This window comes from Micromys minutus (genome assembly GCF_963924665.1).
Source record: "Micromys minutus genome assembly, chromosome: 12".
Lineage (NCBI taxonomy): Eukaryota > Metazoa > Chordata > Mammalia > Rodentia > Muridae > Micromys > Micromys minutus.
In genome coordinates, this window is record NC_137981.1 from 22,178,904 (window position 1) to 22,202,829 (window position 23,926).

At 36.3% G+C, this 23,926-nt stretch overlaps 1 protein-coding gene across 7 annotated transcripts in view; it reads left to right on the top strand.

The window, feature by feature from the left end:
* The window catches only part of NRG3 (neuregulin 3), a gene marked incomplete at both ends in the record, with an annotated part of 1,026,196 nt that overhangs the window by 895,539 nt on the left and 106,731 nt on the right, over positions 1–23,926 (top strand). For 4 of the 7 annotated variants that reach the window (XM_080926973.1, XM_080926970.1, XM_080926974.1 and 1 more), the window contains one exon: positions 10,908–10,934. In XM_080926973.1, coding sequence (XP_080783099.1) covers positions 10,908–10,934 — 27 coding nt within the window. The remainder of the gene's footprint in view (positions 1–10,907; positions 10,935–23,926) is intronic. The other 3 variants (XM_080926975.1, XM_080926976.1, XM_080926972.1) reach the window with 1 other exon arrangement.

Sequence of the window (23,926 nt, forward strand, 5' to 3'; positions counted from 1 at the left end):
GTTGTCTCTGTCAGGAACTTGTTCAGTGATAAGACAATAATCAATAAAAAATATTTGTATCCATTAATGTCTATAATATCTTCTGAATATCTTCAATGATAAAAATGGATGGAATTCAATCATTGGAACAAAACAAGACATATTGCAACTCTTGCTTAAATTTAACTTATTGGCTGATAAATTCTCAAAGACCACATGCAAAAACGTATCATAGAGACATTTAAACTTTTCTGATAAAATATCTATTTAATGATAGCCTGAAATGATAAGCAATATGAAAAAGACACAGAGATCAGTTACAGACTATCAGGCTTTCATTATGCTTCTTTATACGTTCTTCGTTTTGGTTAACCCATCCCTACACATCCTTTTTTTTCCCCACCACATTATTCTCAAGACAAAACCAGTTAAAAATTTAAACCTGGGAAGGGAGGGTTTCCCAAGTATACACTGCTAGCTGAAGAGAAGAGCTATTTGGCAGTGCAGGAGGAAGAATATTTTTCTTAGGAATATGGCCACGGGAAAGCTATACATGACCCTATGTACATGCACATATGGGCAGCACTAATTGGACTTAGTGGTTATATTAAGTAAGCAAACAAGCAGTTATAACATGAAGGCATGTGGTTGGGAAAGAGATTCGAGGGGGCCCCTGGGAGGAGGGAATGGGAGTAGTGAGTGGGGAATATGATCAAGATACATTGTCTAGATACATGAAGCTTTCAAAGAATAGGGAAAAAGACATAAGAATTCTTCCATCTTGGGATTTATGAGACAATTCAACCCAGAAAACCCAGGAATCTGCAAAGGTGAACTTTCCATTTTCATAGAAACATAATTGCTTCAGCTCTCACATAGGGCTCCATGGCAGAACTTTTAAATCTAACATTTGAAATAGAAAGCAATGACATATGTAGAAGTTGCCATCAAAAAAGTAAAAAGTTGCCAAAACATTCCAAGAAGCTCGCTGATTGGCTGTGTTAGATGAGCATAAAACCGCACCACATCACTCATGCAGGTTGATCATCACTGGTAAAAAGCAGAAGAAAAGGAGTATTAATATTTGAAAGCAACAGTCTTATACACAGTGGAAAGTCTTACTAAAATCTTAGAGATGTGAGGCTCCATGATTCAGTGAAGAATGATACCCTAGACTTAAATAGTATGTAAACACAGAGGTTGTTTTATTCTGCAGAAGTCTAGCATGCTGAGGTCTCCCGCTACTAAGATAGAGAAACACTCAAATAGCTCCATTTAAAGGGAAATACGAGTGTAGATGACCTTATTTTGCTCTATCTCTTAGGGGCATTCCAAAACCATTATTAGGGTAAGGGGGCTGGGATCTGTTGTTGAGGGATTCCAGGTTAGGAGACTCTATCTCTTAGAGACATTCCGGAACTATTTACTGAGAGAGAGTGCTGGAAACTTATTCATGGTTCAGGCCATACAGTGGGACAATTTCTAACTAGCTGCCTGAAGCCTGGGTTTTTAGGCCTAACCTCCTGAATTGCCAATTTGAAGTAGATCATGGAGTCAGCCTGTTTCTTCAGAGGGAAAATGGGGATTTGGCTGAGGTTATACCCAATGCTATAAAATCCTGCCTCATGAAAATCATACAAACAGATTAGTCAAGGTTAATCTTTGAATCCTTCCTTTGGGTTTCTTTCAGGCAATACTGAGGAATAAACTATGTACGTAAATAAATATGCACACACATACACACACACACACACACACACACACACACACACACACACACACACACAAATTGCTAGGCATGCACTCTATTTCTGAACTACATGCTCAGCAAGATTTTGGTCTAGGAAATGAAAAGCAAATGGTTAATCATGAATCTTAAAGAAAGCCTTTTTTAGATGGTTTTAAAATGTGCAACTACTTGTATGTGTGTCTGTGTGTCTGTGTATATGCATGTCTGCCTGTACACACCTACATATACAATCTATGGCAGTTGGTTCTCTCCTTCTATCCAGAGATAGGATTCAGATCTTTAGGCCTTATGGCAAGTGTCTTTATTTCCCCACTGATGACCTCACTAGCCCTTGAAGCCCTGTTCTGTAATTTTACTCTGTGAAGCAGAACGCTAACCTTAGGTGTGAACTGCATGAATGTGTGGCCCAACCTCCAGTACAGCTACATCTCAGTTAGAACAAACCAATAGCCTTATTTTGCTTAGGAGACTGTGAAACAGAGATGTCTGTGTCCACCAAGAAACAACAACAGAGTTTTTTAAAGGAAAATAAAGAGGTCATGCTTTGTAACGAGGCCACAGGAAAGGAAAATGAGGCTCTGTGCTTTTCTGGAGAGGGCCTTTGCTTTCTCGGTGATTGATGGCCTGTCTGTGGGGATGCTGGCTGCAGTAATGGTGTCATGGCCTCTTCTCAGCATTGGGAAATGCCGTTAGTCCCAGTGTAGTGGACATGAAAGATAGCTGTGCTTCCTGAGCTGATACAACCACAGATAATCTTTTAGGTTTATAATATAGGGTAATGTGTACACTTGATGCTTAGCTTACTTTACAAATGTAAAAGAAGTACTAGAAAAGATAGAATAAAACTTACCGAGCTCAGTGGTTAAGGTTTCTATTTTTTTGTTAATATTGTTTTTACATTTACTTGCAAATTTTATTGATAAGCATGTGTAAATTCTATGCAAAATATATATGTTCTGATGAAAATTCAAATTATACATTTGCTGAGGTTAACCAAATAAGCTTAAGATAGCAATCTGACCTGCATTCACATCTTAATGCTTCTATTAAATAGCTAGAATGGGTCAATGTAATAACCTGCCTTTCCCTTTAGGGCTCGGTGACAGGACTGAACATAGCTCCCAGGCAAAGACTTCCCTGATTTCCCTGAAGCAGGGTTACATTCCTCCCTTTGCCAGATTCCTGTCTGTCTCTGTCCACCACCCCCTGGTGCTGGACGACCTGACAAGAAGGATTAAGTTCAGCTTGTCACGCTGCCTTCTACCCTTGACTTCTCTCAATGGTTACTGAGAGTTTCTTTCCCTAATGGCACAGCTCTGCGCTCTGGCAGTCTTTGGCAAACACAGTTCGCCTGTGTTGTGACCCCTTGACTTTATGAAAGATGTGTGTAATCGGTAAATTTCACATAATACTTTCCAGACTGAAAGAGCTGTCTGTGGGTTACTTGTGCTCTCTGCCCCTGCTTTCTTCCTTAATCAGAGCCCTCTAATGCCAAAACCTTCTTTTTTAGTTTGCCTGCCTTGCTGCTTTATGGGGACAAGTCTGACACTGCTTCACCTCTTTGACCTTGTCTATAATCTCATCTAGGAGCAAGGAGAATCCCTGAGCTAGTATTACATCATGAGAAACCAGAACATCCTATCTGATTTTAAAAACTCCTGAAGTCTGAGTGAAGAAGACATGGAGGGTTATCAAATATTCAGGATTTCACGTGTAACCTTCACAAAACTCATTTTGTCTTCTATGTTCCAGTGGACTCTTTCCTCTTGGACTGTCACCAGGTGTCTCAGCATTTCCATTGCTGTGAAGAGACACCATGACCAAGGCAACTCTTATAAAGGACAACAATTAATTGGAGCTGGCTTATAGGTTCAGAGGTTCAGTCCATTTTCATTAAAACAGGGAGCCCGGTAGCATTCAGGCAGGCATGGCATTGGAAGAGCTGAAATTTTCACATCTTGTTCTGAAGGCAAAAGAAAGAAGACTGGAATCCTCAGGCAGCTAGCAGGAAGCTCTCTCAAGCCTACACTCACAGTAACACACTTCTTCCTCTGAGGCCACATCTACTTCAACAAGGCCACATCACTTAACAGTTTCACTCCCCAGGTCAAGCAAATTCAAAACACTACAGAAGGGACATATTCTTTGACACAGATGTAGAGGGGAAACCTATGGATTGACAGACTACAGTTGCATTATAAAAAGCAACACTTTGTAATGAGCATGCTTTGTAAGTGATTGAGTGGTTTACTCTATACTAACAGGAGAAGATTTTCCTTTTGTAGTAGCTGGCAGAGATCTCTACAACCATAGGCACTCCCAGATAACACAGTCCTTTATTGCAAAATGGAAACTGCTGCCTCTGGAACAGTCACAGGGACTGTTTCTACCACAGACGTCCAAGGTGCTTTTAGGACTACTGCTGTGGAGCCGCCACTGAACCTTGAGCCTATGTTGCAATTTTCTTTTTTAAACCTGTTTCCATATTTTAACCTTTCCATTCATGCTAGCATGTGTGTGTTCCGGTGTGTGTGTGTGTGTGTGTGTGTGTGTGTGTGTGTGTAGGAAGAGAGATATAGAGGGTAGATAGCTGTTTGGTTTGACTTTTCACATCTTTATTTTCACTTAAAAAATTGTAACGAGGATCATGAGCATGTGCATACCTTTGTCCTTCAGAGCCCACAGGAAAGTCATAGAGCTGCTTAAGCAGTGGATCATCCCCTTCCGTTATGTGGGTTCTGGAGATCAAATTAAGGTTATTACATTTAGTGACGAGTGTCTTTTACCAGCTGAGCCATCTCACTGGCTCTCAGAGTTTTAGATATAGAAAAGACAGATGATGATTTCTGTGTAAAGTTCTCTGCTTTCCTTAGATCAAAGGTCTAAATGGTATGGCTCTATGAAAATGGTACCTTGACACAATCCTTCTTTTATTTGTAAATATTTCCTTTCTGCTTTGTTTTAGCTTTTATTTTAATGTACTAATATTCACCTTTTATTATAATTAATTCTTCCTAGTTTATTTATTTTTTTCTTTTTAAAAATTGGACATTCTCTTTATTTACATTTCAAATGTTATTCTCTTTCACTCCACTCTCATCTGATCTCCCACTACTCTTTCCACCATGAAGGTGCTTCCTCTTCCAACCACCCTCTTCCACCTCAGCGCCTTGTCATTTCGTACACCAAGACTTCACTGGACCAAAGGCCTCTTTTCCTGCATGCCAGACAATGCTGTCCTCTGCTACATATGCAACTGGAGCCATGGGTCTCTCCATGAGTGCTCACTGCTTGATGATTTTGTTCCTGGGAGCTGTGGAGGGTTTGGTTAGTTGATAATATTGTTCTTCTCATGGGGTTGCAGACCCTTTCAGCTCCTTCAGTCTATTCTCTAGATTCTTCATTGGGTTCCCCATGTTTAGTCTGATGGTTAGTTGTAAGCACCTTCATCTGCATCAGTATGACTCTGGAAGAGCTTCTAAGGAGGCATTAATATCAGGCTCCTACCAGTAAGCACTTCTTGGAATCAGCAATAGTGCCTGAGTTTAGTGGTTGCATATGGGATGGATCTCCAGATGAGCCAGTCTCTGGAAGATGTTTTCTTCAATCCCTGCTTCTCTATCTCACCCTTTATTTCTTCCTGTGAGTGTTTTGTTCTCCCTTCTAAGAAAGACTGAGGCATCCACATTCTGGCCTTCCTTCTTTTTTAGTTTCATAAGGACTGTGAATTGTTTCATGGGTATTCTGAGATTTTTAGGCTAGTATTCACTTATCAGTGAGACCATACCATGAGTCTTCTTTTATGACTGAGTTACCTCACTCAGGATAATATTTTCTAGTTCCATTTATTGACCTAGGAATTTTATAAAGTCATTGTTTTTAATAGCTGAGTAGTTCTCCATTACACAATTTCTGTATCTATTCTTCTGTTGAAGAACATCTGGGTTCTTTTCAGCTTCTGACTATTATAAAAAAGACTGCTATGAACATTGTGGAACATATGTTCTTGTTATATATTGGGGTATCTTTGGGTATTTGCCTAGGAGTGAAATAGCTGAGACTTCAGGTAGTACTATGTCCATTTTTCTGAGAAACCTCCAGACTGATTTCCAGAGTGGTTGTACCAGCTTGCTATGCCACCAACAGTGGAGGACTGTTCCTCTTTCTCACATCCTCACCAGCATCTGTTGTCACCTGAGTTTTTGATCTTAGCCATTCTGACTTGTGTGAGGTGGAATCTCAAGGTTGTTTTGATTTGATTTCCTTGATGACTAGGGATGTTGAACGCTTCATTGGTTGTTTCTCAGTAAATTGGAATTCCTCAGTTAAGAATTCTTTGTTAACTCTGCACATTTCTTAATAGGATTATTTGCTTCTTTGGAGTCTAACTTCTTGAGTTCTTGGTATATATTGGATATTATCCCTCTATCAGATGTAGAATTAGTAAATATCTTTTCCCAATCTGTTGGTTGCCATAATTATTCTAACCCAGCACTGAGACTGAAGCGTAGTTCATGTTGCTGTGTCCCTGTGCTGCACACAGGGTTTCTTACCCTAGGTTAGGCAACGCAGTATCCACAGTGTCCCAGTTATCTGGAACTCAGTCATGAATTGTGTTTCCTGTTTCCTTGTTCAGCATGTCTTCTTTGGAACTTTATGCATATATGCTTGACATATCAGAAAATACAATAGGTTTTGATTGTTCAAGAGAGTTCTTTGTATAGTTATTTAGTAAAAGCATGTGTGTTTACATAAGTGTCTATGTGTAGATACATGTTGAAATCAGAGAACAATTTGCAGGAGTAGGTTCTTTCTTCTACCGTGTCATTTCTATGGATTATGTTGGACAGAAAACATTTTTTACTAATTAGTCATTAGTTGTGCTGTGCTTTTTTGTTTTTATTTTATTTTATTATTTTTATCAACTTGACACAATCCATAATTACCATGGAGGGGGATGCTTAGAGGGATTGCATAGATTGAGTTGGCCTGTTAGCATATCTATTAGGATGATGTTTAAACTGACAACAGGTACCACTCCCTGGTGATACTGAATTATATGTAGCAAGAGAAAGTAATAATCGTGAGTCCTTTCTCTTTGTTCTTGACTGTTGGTGACTGTAATCAGTTCCTTTAAGGTGGATGATGTCAAATGTTCAGATCATGATGGACAGTAATGTGGAAGTGTGAGCTGAGTAAACCTTTTGTTCCTTCAGTTCACTTTGTCATTGCATTTTTATCAGACCACCATGAAAGGAAACTAAGACACCTGCTGAGGCATCCCACTGTCCCTGGTCAGGAGGATGTGAACTGACTTCAGGCATCTGCACCTTGAATTTCAGTGAGGTGGGGGAGAAATTCCTGTCACTGCCTCTTGATGAGTGCTGCTATTATCAGTGTCTTGTATTTTCAGTGTTTGTAAAATGGTAATATGTGAGGACATGAATACAGTGAATATTTTGTATTTTCTGTGTTATAACATCAATGTCTTTTAGTAGGTACATGTGTTACATACTAAGAATAAATAATTTTAGCAAAAGGAAAGTAGATACAGGTTTGAATTTGACAAGTTTTCCAGCATACCTGATCTGACAGAATGTCTTTCTAACACTTATTTATTCCTAAATCCACTGAAGTCATACAGGCCTGTGAGAAGAATTGCTGGCATTTGTTAACTATTACTCCAAGTTTAAGATTATTTAGTTTAATATTTGGCAGATTTTTAGTTTGTTAGATAAACGCTCATTAGTACCTACTGTGTAGAAAAATAACAAATCAACCTCATCTTACAGGTTTTTATTTTTTTTCTGGTAACTAATGAGAAAATATTAATAATACTAATTTGGCTTCTTGGTGACAGAAAGCAGTTGTTTTCCTTTATTCCCCACTCAATCAATTCATCTTTGGCCTTTCATCAATAAACAAAAGGTAACCAGCAAGTAAGTGGTGCTGGAGGGTACTTAAGGGTGCTTGTGGGTACTTGAAAATAACTTACACTTTTAAGTGGATTAAATAATTCATCCTTAATGGTCTTATTTCCTCGTGACATTGAAATAAAAAGCAGCTGTTTCTTTAGAAGGGAGAAATTTGCAAATTGGATAAATGAAGGCTGAGAGTTAGCTACCTGAGCACAGTTGCAGTTATATTTGAGTGTATGCAGTGTGACTGGGGAAATTTGGTTCACCCTTCTGTGTATACCTTTTACAGTGGGCATGCTTGCCTATTTATGAGCTCATCTCATCCTCAGACCATCTCCTGAGCTTGATTACTGGGTAACAGTCAAACACTCTCACATAATAATAAGGGTATGAATATTCTATAACAAGTTGATTGAGGCATTAAAAATATGCAAATTGTACATTTCAATGTATGCTTCAGGGGAAATCAGATGTTTTAACTTGAGCCATGTGCCTCTTAGTTCATCCTAAGATGTGAGCAGTTCTTGGTACTTAGCGGTTTAAGGGAATGGATAACTATTCATTGACTAATTCTCTCTCTGTTCCTCTTGAAGTTTGCTTGCAGGCCTGAATGTCTTCTTGCAGGTTTTTTACCTTGAGAAATAATCAACACAGTCTTCTGAGAAATAGTGTGGTTTATGTTCTGTGTATGACTGAAATAACAAAATTAATTGCTTTTCTGTCATGCACTTTTCATGACTTTTCATTGATCTTTCTATGTGAACCAAAGCCTGTCAGTGTCTTCAAACTGATAGTGACCTCAGATTTCAGCATTTTTAACAAGCATTGTATGTGACAGTGGTATGGGGGCAGGGGTTTTGAAAGAGCAGGAGCTACAGATTTTAAATAAAAAGTGATTTCTTATTTGTATTTCAATCTTGTCAGTTTCCATGAAAAACTCATCATAAAAATTACTAAGCAATTTACTTTCAATACCCAAGGACTTAGACAGAACTTTGCTGGAAAGTTTAATAAGTTTTATATTAACAAGGATCTTATTTATGATTTTCAGCATTTGAATATTTTTAGTTGTGTTAGTCTATGATGCTGGCCAGGAACTTGTGCAATGTATAGAGATTAACTGTCCGTGTATCAAGAAACTGCTAACTTCTTAGATCAGTCTATTCACGAAGCCTGGTTGTCTACATGCCTTGTCACAGAGGTTGATCACCTTAGGGTGTGGCAGAAAGGAGGCTGGCCACCAGTTAAGTACTGGTCAGCAAAACAGTCTTCAGGGTAATGTTGATTCATGTAGGGTTTATCAGAGAGTTGTTTTCAACCAAATATAAGCTAGGTTCCTTCTCACTTCAGGTTTATGAATACATGTGGTACACTCTTCTCTGCTTCCTGATATCTAAACATTGATGTCTCTCGATTTTCTTTTATTTCTGTCTTTATGCAAATTAAGAATTGAGTCATTTCTTAATCACCTTGCATATGTTTTAATTATATTCATAGTAGCTAATCTCACTCAAACTTTAATTTTCAACTCTGTATATCCAGTATGGTTTCTGTCTTTCCAGAGTACACAGTTTGGGATTTCTTGTTTGCAGAAGATTGTGAGCATGAGTTTGTCTTTGGTCATAAATCTCATTCTTTTGCATCGCAACTTTCATCCTGCCCAAGAACAATATCTCTGCCTTTGACTTTCTTGTCATTGTGGATTTACATATAGCACTTACTAAGAGGAATGGCCAGAGCTTTTACTTGGGGGTCTCCCACCGGTGATGATTGAATTCATTGAGAAGAAGAAACTGTCTTTTCCACAAAATGTACAGTGAATGAAGAAAGTACATATCAACACAGTGCAATCAGTGAAAAATTGCCGTGAGGAGAAAGGGACAAATCTGTGTTCTACAAACACTTTTCCTATCTTTCTTCATGATGGTAGAAATTTTTTAATTTTACATAAATTTTCCTCACTTCATGAGAACTGTAGGCAAGTAGAACTGATTCAAAATGAAGAGGTTGCTTGTAGCTGAGGAGAAGGAACGCAAGAGACTAAAATACATAGTTTCTGACTAGTTTTATGAAAAAGCCGCAAAAACAGTGGTGTGGGTAGAGGCAGAGGTAGAGATAAACTTCATAAATTTAACTAGGGCCAATGAACTATGTACGTAAATTGACTAAAATGCCAAAACAGTATCTTTATCTGTGTCTCTGTGTGTGTGTGTTTGTGTGTGTGTGTGTGTTTGCGCGCGCGCGCGCGCACACGCGCGCACCCATGAGCTCGTGCACACATACACTAATTTTAACATGCAGTTTGGTATGCAGTTTCTAAAAGATTTTTTAAAAAACTAAACAAGGGGTCCATAAAAATGGTCAGTAACTAATTTGGAAACAAATATAATTTCAGCAATCACCTTTTGGTTCGACTTACTTTCACTTCAGACAAATATTTATTTAAACAGAATCATCGATCAACAATGTTGAATTTACAAAGTGAGTAAGGACAGATTAAACAACTGAAAGAAAGAAAGAAGACACAGTTTAAATAAACAAGCCAAGCACAGTTTGGTACTCTGTTGGCCATGAGCAGTGAAGTTTTTCAACATTGTCTCTGTCTGTGGGCCCAAAGGACAAATGGTGGCGTCTTTGCCCTTTGTTTTGGTTTAGTTGAGCTGTTATTTAAGCAGTCATTGAGCTTATGCTGGTATGTTGGATTCGTGTCTTCCGTCTACCTAGGACTTTGAAACTGATGTATGACGTTCACTTTTGCCATGGCACAATAAGCTTGTAAGGAAGAATCACCAATATCTGTGCGTGAAATTGAAGCACGCCCCATTAAAGCTTTCATTGTCTGGCTGGAACTTTGTCATTCTTACTAATGTAGAGGTGCAAATAAATTTGTGTTGAACAAACCTTACTCTTCAAAGAATATACAAAGATTATCATGGATTATAAACATAATTTTACTAGAAAATCTTTGATCACTGCCACTCTTAAAATTTTATCTAGTATATTTCTCTATTTATGCATTTTATTTTACTAAAATAACAACTAATAATTTATAAACTCTGTGAAAATAAATATTAAACACAATACCAAGAGCTATTAATGTTGGCTGTCTACAACTCTCATCTATTAAGCTAACGTAATTAAAATAGAGACATATTCTGTACCTTGGAAAGATGGTCTTACAAGCATTGATATCCTTGTTTGGATTATTTCTAACCTATTTCTCTTTCTGTTTTCCTTCTTTCATGCTGACTTTGATGTAGCAGACCACTTGGGGATTGAATTCATGGGTAAGAGAAAACAATTTATTTTTTAAGCATTCTGAGATCACTTTGAGACTGTATATATTGTTTTTCTCCATCTGATTATACTAAAAATGTCTCATTAGGTCCTAGTAGCGTCAAAAAATCTTTCACTTTATTTTGCATGCAATAACAGCTCAAAGTAAAAGCCTCAACTACATATCCAGTAGGGGGTGTGATGATCAGCATATCTAAAATTCTGCAAAATTAGGATGAGCCTCCAGAACAGTATTTCACAATGGAATACATACGTGGTAGGCAACAATACTTCAAAACTTTGTATTATTGTTTTCTGCTTAAATCCCCTTTCCTATTACAATCTGGATGTGTTGGTATGATTTAGCACCAATACTAATTAGTACTGTAAATGAGTACACATTTTCATTAAAAAATTAAAATAATTCATCTCAAAATATTGTTAACTGAATGCTAAATATGTATTGATGACACATTCATGAAACTCTTAGAAAGTCTCCATGGAACATTACTTTCTGTATTCATAGACAATTATATTAAAATCAGAGATAATTTTAAATTCATTACAAGTTAAATAAAATGTTTGTTATGAAGTTCAGTATGGGAAGATACTTAATAGCAAAGAGTTAGAGAAACGGAGAAAATGCAGTTTGGGTTCTTTAAATTCTGTTCACTTGAATTTTAAAATCCAGTTTTTTTCTCTTACTTAAACTAGATACCAACACTTACTCTTATGTGTTTGTCAGCTGTGAGAATTTAGGCAAAATCGCTTGCACTCATTCATCCCCTTGCTCATTCATTCTGACCACGCTTATCCAGTCTCAGTCATAGAAAATAAAAGTGAAGGAAGATGACTAGAGGTTAGCTGGGCAAAGCATCCTAATTCTACTCAGTCAAGGTTCTATTATCTTGGACTTGTGAAAGGTAAGAAGTGTTTGGAAAAGGTAACAAGCATTTCAAATGCAATATCAACAAATGTTTGAAATGATGAGAAAAGCTACAGTAGGAGACTCTAACAGATGAGTGCAAATTTGACTGTTTGTGTTCTTAAGGAGGGAGGCTGTTGCTGGAAACACACTGACAGTGGAGAATGCTCATTGAAGATAATTATGAGAATAGATACAGAAGTGTGAGTTTAGAATGCCCTCTTTGAGAGAAGATGCCAAGTTGGTTGTATTACTGGAAGTATTGGCATTATGAATTAGTGGACCCATTTTTGTGCCACAATTTCTCTTCCCTCTTTCATGACCTTGCTCATTAGTGCTCTGTTATATGGCTATTTTATTATGAAGAAGGCAAGCAGCTAAATAATTGCATGTTTGAGACACTGGTAGGTAAATTGGATCAAAGCACAAGAAGGGCAATTAAACTCTGGTTGTTTCTCAACTGAGGTTTCAGTTCATCCATGAAATGTGTGGCTAGTATGAACGTAAGTTAAGATGAAATCAAATAATGTCCAAAATTGAGGTGCTTTGACAAATTTGTACCATGAGTAAGATAACTCCCTTGGGTATCGATGGACAATCATTTGAAGAAGTTAGTAGAAAGAAAACACTTCAAAACCTGCTTATGAGGGTAGGCAAACAGAGAGAAACAAACAAATCCAATTGGAGATCAAGACTTGAGAAGATATGATTTGGGGTCTGTTGTATAAGTAGATATTACTGTTCAAGGTGAGACTAGAGTATTAGAATTGCCATAGAAAATGTTTAATATAGTCAAATTCTGTAGTGAATGGGAAACAGTTTATTATTCATAGCTAACACAGTTGGATATAAAAATAATTACTCAATGTCTAAAACAGGAAGCAGTACATTGCCAGGTATTAGTTTTCTTCCCCAGGACAAGTAAGCAAATGCCTACTTTTCACCTATGTAGTGGTTAGGTGACCCAGGCTGGTTCTTTCCTGTTGTTTCAATGTCTCCTTAGTTTACCTGGTCATCTGCCTCTAGCATATAGATACAGAGAACATACTTATCTCTTACTTAAGGTACTTGGTCTGAAATGGCTCATATCACTATTATCTTGATGGTCATTTCTCTAGAACTAATCAAATAACTCCATTTTTCCTCAACTGTGACTAGGAAGTAGAATCCTAGACTCTGTAAAAAAGAGATTATTTTAGTAATTTATACCATTATAAAAAGCCTGAAATGTGGAGTCAGAATTTTTGTTAGACACAGAAAACAAGTTTGTTAGGAGCCAGGAGTATAGACCCACAATGTTGTATATATAAACAAAATTAAAGGTTTTTTTTGTTGTTGTTGTGGTGGTGGTTGTTAATGGAAAAGGACATTTTGACTATTCATGTAAGATTTGCAATTGAGTTACAGTTGGAGAAAATGGAGTCAAGGAGACTGTGGATATGGCAAAGGTTGCTGAAAGATTTGATTGAGAATTTTTACAGGGAGAGATTAACACTCGGCTATGGGCTACAAGCTACAGAAACCATTGAGCCTAGTCTGTGTAACAGTGAATGCCACTGTGAGAAGAGTATGCAGTTAACACTCCTCATTCACTATCGCAGTAGGGTATAGGTATAGTTGTATGGGCTGTATGACTCTCAAAGTCATATTGAGAAAGATAAGCACTAGGCCGGATTGCTGAAGAAATGTGCTTCACTGGGCTCGGGTGATTGCAGGGTCTGAGGATGGATATCCTGTGCCTATTGAACAAAACACCTGGAGACATAGGAATTACTACACAGCTGGTGGTAGTGCTGGGGCCTTTTAGATCCTGCAAGAAAAACCGCAAGGCAGCAAACAAAATTGCTATATGAAGTGCTAATCATCTTCGTTGAGAGAAATGGACCAGGCTTCCTCATATCAGGAGACTGGTAGCATGGCTAACATGTATTTAGCACAGTGGAATTAAAATGTGTATTGAAAGGTCTAAACGAGAACTCTTTAGAAGAAGTGCCATCTGTGATCCAAGTGAAATAATAGGTTAGTGTGTATTTCATCTCTGTGACACTCAAGACTAATAGTATATCAAGTCTTGTAAAAGTCAAATCATAAGTCTAAAGGCTTATAGAAAACGAGTTTTCAGTGTGTGACCATTTGGTTCCTGAAACACACATTGCCTGAGAAGGAAGGCACTGGTCAGGCCGCTGGAGCTATGAGGAGTGTCATATATGCAGATAGATGATGACAACTGTAAATGATAGTTTAGAGCAAGGACAGGTTTAGAGAATGTGCCTATACTGTTTCAATTACTCTATATGTCCACTCACACACTTGGATGATTATAAAGGGTAAAATAGTGCTTGTGACTTTGCAAACAAATACCTTGAATTTAACCTGTGATTATAGAATTGATGTGGATAAAGTGTTTTCCATCGAGCATCATGTAACGAAATTATTAAGTCAAAATTCATATGGAAAGCAAAGGTGTACCAAATATGTATACAAAATTTTTTATAGTGAGCTGGTGGGCAGACTGTGTATTTATGCTAGCTTTGTTTGCACTTACTTGTGTATGTGGGGTAGAAAAGTTGTTTAAATGGATTTTACTTTTAGAGAACTCTTCCGTTCACAGCAAATCATCCTGTATATTCCTCATGTGCACAGCCTCCGAGTTGTTTCCATTTCCCCCAGAGAGGTTCTTGTGCTATCCCTGATAGTCTTGCATGTACTTTTCACCCCATGTCCATGATAGTCATGAGATTTCCCTCACAGTCTTCTGTATGACAGTGCATCTACTGTGTGTACTCCACACTATTAGTATCAGCATTAAAAACTGCTGCTGTAAATCATGCCACATCTGCCTTTCTTTTTCTCAACACTTCAAAATCATGAGTCTTTTGTATTTTTGCCTTTCCCAGAATGACATGAAGTTGGAGTATTGTATTTTCATAGGGCAATAAGCTCAGTGTCTTTTTTTAGCACCTCGACCACAGTTTTTTCTTTCCTTCTCTTCTTCCAGCCCCCTCTACCTTTACCTACATACTTTCCCTCTTCTTCATCCCAGCATCTACTCTTCCATTCCTCTTCAGAAAAGGGAAAGCCACTCATGGATTACATCTAGACGTGGTGTGTCAAACTGCAATAAGACTAGGTAACCCAGTAGGTCCAAAATATCCCATAAGCAGTCAAAAGAATAAATTTAAAAAAAGTCAGAGGCAGCTCCTGCTCCTGCTTTGACACGTAGGAGTCTTTTAAGATCACACTAAGCAACCGAAACATGTGCAGAGGGCCTGGGCCAGTCCAGTGCATCCATCCTGGTTGTAGCTTTAGTCTCTGTGAACACCTATGAGTTCAGGTTAGTTGGTTATGTGGCTTTTCTTAAGGGGTACATGACCCTTCTGGCTCTTACTATTTTTCCTCCCTTCTGCAGAATTGCCCATGCTCCTCCAAATGTTTGCTTGGCTTTTCTGTCGTTTTATTGTCACGATAACTCAGTAACATTGAGCATATATAATGTAAAGTACACCGTCAGGAGACAATACTTTCCTGTCTTTTCAAGATTTTATAGAAAATGTCCTTTTTTTTTTTTTTTTTTTTTTTTTTTTTTTTTTTTTTTTTTTTTTTTGCTGAGCAATGTTCTTGGTAATATTATTACACAGATCTCCCACAGCTTGCTTATTTATTTAACCTCACAAAATTGGTCTGCCTGTTCCCAAGATTTGGCAGTTCTCACTATAATTCCATGATAAACACTCGCTCTGTGTGTGTTTCATTCTTACTGAGTCATATGGTGTGTATACATTGTTTTGTCTTCTCCACATTGGATTTCAGTCAGAAATGCAGCAACAGTACTGTGGCTTCTTATCATTGCTAAGACATAACCACTGTTTCAGTCTGGACTTACCCAGTCTCAGGTATACAGTGTCTTCCCACTCTTCCCACTTACCTGATCCCGGTATCTAATGTGGAACATATTTTTTACTATTCCAGTTTGCCATTTCTAAATCTATTCCGTGAGTTGTAGGTCAATATCTTCTGTACAGCATTGACTGTTTCTCTCAATGTGGAGTTTTAAAACTATTTTTATTCTTTGGATAGCAATGTTTCTTCAGCTACTTCTTTTGCAATTACTTTCTGTCATGAAATAGCTGTGTTGACAGTATACTTCATAGAGAAAAAATATAATTTTAGTGAATCCTGGTGGTTATTTTTCATTTCTTCTGTATAACTTGCCTTTTTGTATTCTGCCTAATGTGTCATTGTCTCCTAATGTTATACTAGGTAATTTTCTAGTGGTGTTATAATTTATTTTAATTTTTTTCTGAAGACTAAAATAAGCCTACCCAAATTAATTTTGTTAGCGTGAGATAGACAGCTATTTGAATATCACTTCAAATATAGTTTCATCTCTCAGTTAACTATCTATGTAACTATCTGGGCAGTCAGTTTGCTCTTTTCCATTCAGCTATCTACAATTCTCTTTTCAGTACCTTCTTGTCTTGATTACTATGGCTTTTGAGGAAGTCTTGAAGTCAGGACATGTCAGCTCTTCAATTACTATTGGTATTTTGTTGTTCAAAACTGAGCATGCTTAATTTTGTTTTTTACTTGCTCTTATCTTTTGAATCAGTTTATGAAGAAGAATATGACTCATGAGAGTTTGTGCATGGATTATATTAATTAGGCAAAGTTAGGAAAGCTTAGTTCCTTAATAACATTGTGTCTTCTAATATATAGTCATGAATTTGTTCTTTGTACATTTTATTTATTTGTATATGTTTAATTTCTAATTCTACTTGCTCAGTATTGGTACTTAGGACAATAGTTCTGTTTTGTTTACTTTGTATCTACTGCACAGTTACGATTATTTATTAGTTCGTCAAAGATTGTATTGCTGTTGGTGCTTCTAAATTCCTTTATATTCATACATCAAAACAGAGAGACAGAGAAATAGAGATGTTTATTTCTTTCTACTCTACATATTTTAGCTACTTGTCTTACTTGATTAGTCAGGAATGGCATTTATAAGAGGAGATATGCTTAGTTTGTTTCTGGTGTTAGCAAAAAGCTTTTGTTCCTTATTATTTAGTATTAAATGTGAGGGTATTTATAAATATGCTTGCTGAAGTTGATAGTGTCTTTTCATTTCCTAGTTTTCTTAGAGTTTCTAACCATAAATAATCTTTTCAAGTACTCTTTCTCAATCTATAGCTATGATCATGTAATTACTTTTAGATCAATGAAATGAAAGATTACATTAATCACTTTTCAATTGTTGAAACAGCCTTGCATACTAGGATCAATTTAATATGATAATATCCGATCTTGTTTTAAGGAGTCTGAGGATACATTCTTTCTAAACTCTCCCATTTAAATTTGAATTACATTAATTTCTTTTTTACTTGGCATACAATGCATTTCATAAAATAATACAAGCACATGTTTCAGTGCATATGTTTTCACTGCGATTTAATATTCCCCAAAAGTAGGTTTATCTGGGTGCCTGATGAACAGCTTCAAAATGTAAAATTTTCAAAGAGTTACTAAAGAATTCCCATTTTACACTATGCTCCAAAACATATGCCTAAAGCTTCCTGCTACTATTTAGTCTTCACATATTTTTCTCAGTTACTATATGCCAGATATATGGAAGATGCAGATATATATTTCATCCTTTTAGCACCAAAGTGCCCTAGGATTAAAAAGAATTAAAATTAATCAGTACTATAAAATGTTATGAGAAAACCCAACAAGAGAAAGAAATAACGAAGCTATTGAGTGCATTTGGAAACGCATTAGGACAGGATCCCAGTGCAAAAGGCATTTGAGTAGCAGCCAAATGGATAAGCTGCATTAATGGTGCCATAGTGTAAATTTATTTGACTACTTTCTGCTTCTATATTATTCTGAGCTTGCTCTTTCTGGATCACTTTCTTGGTCCAACAATTGTCTAGTCTTAGAACTGGAAATAAAAGATCAATTTCATTAAAAATAATTAACCAAAACCCTTTTCTGGTTAACTTATTAACTTTAGAGATACTCATACTATGTAATAATTCATGCCAAATCCAATGTCTATAAAGCTGTCAAGTTTCAGAATTATTTTTTCTTAATTATATTTATAACTTTTTCTTAATGACATTTGTGGTATTTGTACCATGAAATGTTAAAAAGCAAATACTAATATGGAACACACTGTCAAAGTTTAAAGTTAAATGCAACAATTAGCACAACAATTCGGAGACACATATAAGATACAGAATTGTCCTTAAAAAATTAAGATTGTAGAATTGACAGTAAACCTGTAACAAATTATATTTTTAGATTCTGACTTAAGTTTTGTTTACTCATGCTATGCTAAAATAAAAGCTCTCTGGACCCTGTGTCAGAAGTTTGTCTCAGGATGTGACTAAACCATATGGAATAAGTGAACTTCTTTGTAAGCCTAAGTCTTCACTGGATTATGTAAAACTTCTCCATCTGTAATATTTGGTTAAAAGAATATTAAGCTGGACACACATAGAAGACAAAATGGTGATGAAAAATTTTTCTCAAAAACACTAAGATATTCTTGTCAAGTGCTTAGTCATTAACATTTTCCCCATGTCCATTGGAGTTATTTGGTACTAAACCACTTTACCTGATCTTTGTATCAAAGCAGGTGTAATGTCCTTTGGAAATTTTATCAAAAAATAGGAAATAGTTATTATGTGAAATGCCCTTTATGCAAATGTCTTTCTTATTTTAAAATAGAATGAACAGGAAGAACAGAGATCCAGGGACACAGGCCTGGTGAGACGGCACTCCCAGTAGCCAGGAAGCAGAGAGGTCTGTGCCTAGCACTCGGAAAGTACGCCCTCTCCGGATTGGTTAAGGGGAGCAGGAAACCTGCCTTAGGGTCTCTGTTTCCACCCAGCGGGGCCTGTGCATGCAGGACAGGCGCACAGGCCATTCTGCCATCAGAAACAGCAGACATCCAGGGACATGGGCCAGGTACACAGGAGAAACAAGAACCAATCACTGACAACAAGACCATGTATAATCACAGACAAGAAGATGGCAAAAGGAAAGTGAAAGAACTTACCCAATCTAAACCAAGACAACCTGGCAACACCAGGACCCAGCTCTCCTATCACAGCCAACAGTGGAATGCCAAACACTACAGAAAAAGAAGACTGAGATATGAAATCATACCTCAAGGTGATGATAGAGATCCTTAAACAAGAAGGGGAGGAAAAGCATAAATAAAAGATTTTAAAGAGGAAACAAGAAAAACATTCAAAGAAATCAAAGAATTAGAGGAAAACAGACCCAAGGAGATGAAGGAATGGAAGAAGGAATTTAAAATGGAAATAAACACAATAAAGAAAATGCTAAAAGAGACAATCCTAGAGGTAGAAAACCTAAAAAAGAAATCAGTAGTCACAGATGCAAGGATCTTCAACAGACTACAAGAGATGAAAGAGAGAATCATGGTGCCTAGGACAACATTGAAAGAATAGACAAAACAGTCAGAGAAGATGCAAAAACCAAAAAGCTCCTAACTCAAAATGTCCAGGAGATCCAGGACACAATGAGAAGACCAAACTTAAGGACAATAGGAATAGAAGAGGGAGAAGAATATCAACTAAGAGGCACAGTAATTATCTTCAACAAAATCGTAGAAGAAAACTTAGCTACCCTTAAGGATGAGATGACCATGAGCATAAAAGAAGCCTACAGAACTCCAAATAGAGTGGACCAGAAAAGAAATTCCTCCCAACACATAATAGTAAAAACACCAAGTGCCCAAAGCAAAGAAAGAATACTAAAAGCAGTAAGGGAAAAAGGTCATGTAATATATAAAGGCAGACCAATCAGAATCATACCTGATTTCTCACCAGAGACTATGAAATGTAGAAGATCCTGGAGAGACATCATGTAGACCCTAAGAGAATACAAGTGTCAGCCCAAGCTGTTATACCCAGAAAAACTCTCAATCGCCATAGATGGAGAGACCAAGATATTCCAAGACAAAACTAAATTTACCCAATATCTGACCACAAACCCAGCACTACAATGAATTATAGGTGGAGAACCCAGTACAAGGAAGGAAGCTACATCCAAGTAAAAACAAGAAAATACCTAAGCAGGAAAACCAAAAGAAGAAAGACAAACAGGCACAATTCTACCTCTAAAAGCAAAAATAGGAGGAATCATCAACCACGATTCCTTAATATCTGTTAACATAAATGGACTCAATTCTCCAATAAAAAGATATAGGCTATCAGATTGAATACATAAACAAAACGCAGCATTTTTCTGCATTCAGGAAACTTATTTCAGAGACAAAGACAAAAACTATCTCAGAGTAAAAGGTTGGGGAAATACCTTCCAAGCAAACGGACCCAAGAAGCAAGGTGGAGTGGCCATTGTAATATTGAATAAAGTAGATTTTTAACCAAAAGTTATCAACAAAAAAGGAATGACACTTTTTAATTATCACAGGGGAAATTTGTGAGGAAGAACTCTCAATTCTTAACATATATGCTCCAAATACTAGAGCACCCATATTCATAAAGGAAACCCTACTAAAGCTCAAAAAATATATTGCACCCCACAGAATAATAGTGGGAGACCTCAACACCCCACTCTTATCAATAGACAGATTCTGGAAACAAAAACTGAACAAGGACACAGTGAAAGTAGTGGAGATTATGAACCAAATGGAATAAATAAACATGTACAGAACATATCATCCTAAAACAAAAGAATACAAATTTTCTCAGAACCTCATGGAACCTTCTCCAAAACTGACCATATAGTCATTCACAAAACAAGCCTCAAATAGATATAAGAAGTTTGAAATGTTCCCACATATCCCATCGGATCACCTTGGTCTAAGGCTGGTCTTTAATAACAACAAAAACAACAATAAGCCCATATAAACATGGAAACTAAATGATGCTCTATTAAACAATAGCGTGGTAAAAGAAGAAATATAGAAAGAAATTAAGGATTTTCTAAAATTTAATGAAAACAAAAACACAACATACCCAAATCTATGGGATACAATGAAAGCAATACTGAGAGGAAAACTCATATCTCTGAGTAGGCTTCATCCCTGGGATGCAGGGATGGTTTAATATATGGAAATCCATCAATGTAATCCACCATATAAACAAACTCAAAGAAGAAAACCACATGGTTATCTCACCAGATGCTGAGAATGCATTTGACAAAATCCAACACCCCTTCATGTTAAAAGTCTTGGGAAGAATAGGAATCCAAGGCCCATACCTAAACATAATAAAAGCAATATATAGTAAACCAACAGCTAACATCAAACTTAACAGTGGGAAACTTGAAGCAATCCCTCTAAAATCAGGGACTCCACAAGGCTGCCCACTGTCTCCTTAACTATTCAACATAGTATTGGAAGTCCTGGCCAGAGCAATTAGAGAGCAATAGGAAATCAAAGGGATACAAATTGGAAAGGAAGAAATAAAAATATCACTGCTTGTAGATGACATGATAGTGTAAGTAAGTGACCCCAAAAGTTCCATCAGTGAATTTTTACAGCTGATAAACAAGTTCAGCAAAGTGTCTGGATATTAAATTAACTCACACAAATCAGTAGCCTTTCTCTACTCAAAGGGCAAACATGTGGAGAAAAAATTGGGAAAAGATACCCTTCACTATAGTCACAAACAATATGAAATACGTTGGTGTGACTCTAACTAAGAAAGTAAAGAACCTATATGACAAGAACTTCAAATTTCTAAAGAAGGAAATCAAGGAAGATCTCAGAAAATTGAAAGATCTCCCATGCTCTTGGTTTGGAAGAATTAACATTGTAAAATGTCCATCTTACCAATAGCAATCTACAGATTCAATGCAATTCCCATCAAAATTCCAACCTAATTATTCATAGTGTTGAAAAGAGCAATGTGCAATTTCATAATTTCATCTGGAATAACAAAAGACCTAGAATAGTGAAATCCGTCTTCAACAACAAGAAAATGTCTGTGGGTATTACTATCCCTGACCTCAAGCTGTACTACAAGGCAATTGTTCTAAAAACTGCATGGTACTGGTACAGAGATAGGCATGTGGAACAATGGAATAGAAAAAAGATCCAGAAATGAGCTCTCACATATATGTTTACTTGATTTTTGACAAAGGAGCTGTAAACATTCAATGGAAAAAGGACAGCCTCTTCAACAAGTGGTGTTGGCCCAACTGTCACTCAGCATGCAGAAGAATGAAAATAGACCCTTTCTTATCTCCTTGTGTAAAGCTCAAGTACAAGTTGATCACAAATCTACACATTAAACCAGGTACACTGAAAGTACTAGAAGAGAAAGTAGGGAAAACCTTAGAACAATTAGGCACAGAGAAATTTTCCTGAACCGAACAACAATGGCTCATGCTCTAGGGTCAAATATCAACAAATTGGACTTAATGATGTTGCAAAGTTTCTGTAAGGCTAAGGACACTGTCAAGAAAACAAAACAGCAGCCAACAGAGTTGAAAAAGTTCTCTACCAACCTAACATTTGATAGAGGCCTAATATCTAAAGTATACAAAGAATTCAAGAAGTTAGACACCAGAGAATCAAACAACCCTATTAAAAAATGTGGTACAGAGCTTAACAAAATGTTCTCAGTTGAAGAATATCGAATGTCTGAGAAGCATCTAAGGAAGTGCTCAACATCATTAGCCATCAGGGAAATGCAAATCAAAAAAACCCCTGAGATTCCACTTCACTCCAGTCAGAATGGCTAAGATCAAAAAATCAGATGACAGCACGATGCACCACGATGTTCATCGCAGCCCTATTTATAATATCTTGAATCTGGAAAGAATCCAGATGTCTTTTAGTAGATGAATGGATACAAAAATTGTGGTACATTTACACAATGGAGTACTACTGAGCTATTAGAAACAATGACTTTGTGAAATTCTTCAGAAAAGGGATGCATCTAGAGAATATCATCCTGAGTGAGATAACTCTGTCACAAAAGAAAAGACATAATTTGCAGTTACTGATAATTCGATACTAACCCAAGAAAGCTCTGAACACCCCAGAAACATCTCACAGACTATATGAAGTTCAAGAAAAAAACAAAGGCCAAAAAAAAAAAAAAAAGGAAAATGAAAAACCATTGTGCTTAATCTTTACACACCCAGACAACTTTGACTATTTCCAGGTTACATCTTGTTTTACATGTACTTCATACTCACTGTAACTAGTAAGATTTTAATGCACACTATTAACCCTTTAAAAAAAATCAAGTTCTGTCAAAAATGTATTCATACACTTTTATGAAAAAATGTTTAAAATCTGTACATTTATCTTTGTTTTTTAAAATAAAATTGTTCAATGAAAAAATAGAATGAACAGTGCTTATTAAATGTCATATTTGTTGTTTCAAGAATAGTTTAAAATATATAGTGTGTTTGAAGACTGTTTAGAGTGATTCTAAAATACAAGTCACAGAAGTTTGAAAAATCTCATTTTTATTAATCATAAATTATAGTAAGGTAACTGTAAATTTTGAACATGAAATGAAACATTATGTTTTCTGCTAGAAGATGTTAAAGAAGATCAGAGATTATGCTATATTCTAATGCTATGGTGTCATTTATATTCATAATTTTAGAATTAATAACAAATTTATTATTTCAAGTTAACCATATCTTAAGTTGTTTTCTATCCCTTTTTTATAATGTATGTTAGAATAATGTGTATTAGTATGCATTTAGTTTATGTAAGTGATCACTAAAGAAAGTGTAATGAGAAATATACAGATTCTAAATCCTCTCAGATGATATTAAAAATGAATTTTATCAATAGCTGTTCTGCATGTTGTAAATGAATCTACATAGTTTTTTAAGTCTAACAGGCTTACAGTTAAGTGAATGCAACTTTTTCTTTAATTTGTAAATTTTCATTGCAAATCTTGAAATGCAAAGCTTTCTTTATATGAAATCTGTGAATTATAATTATTTGGAAACAAAAGGGTTGTCATTGATTTATAAACACAATGTCTTAATACAAAATAAAATGGTAATTTGTGGACAACTTTTTTGTAGTGTATTTTCAAAGGAAAGCCA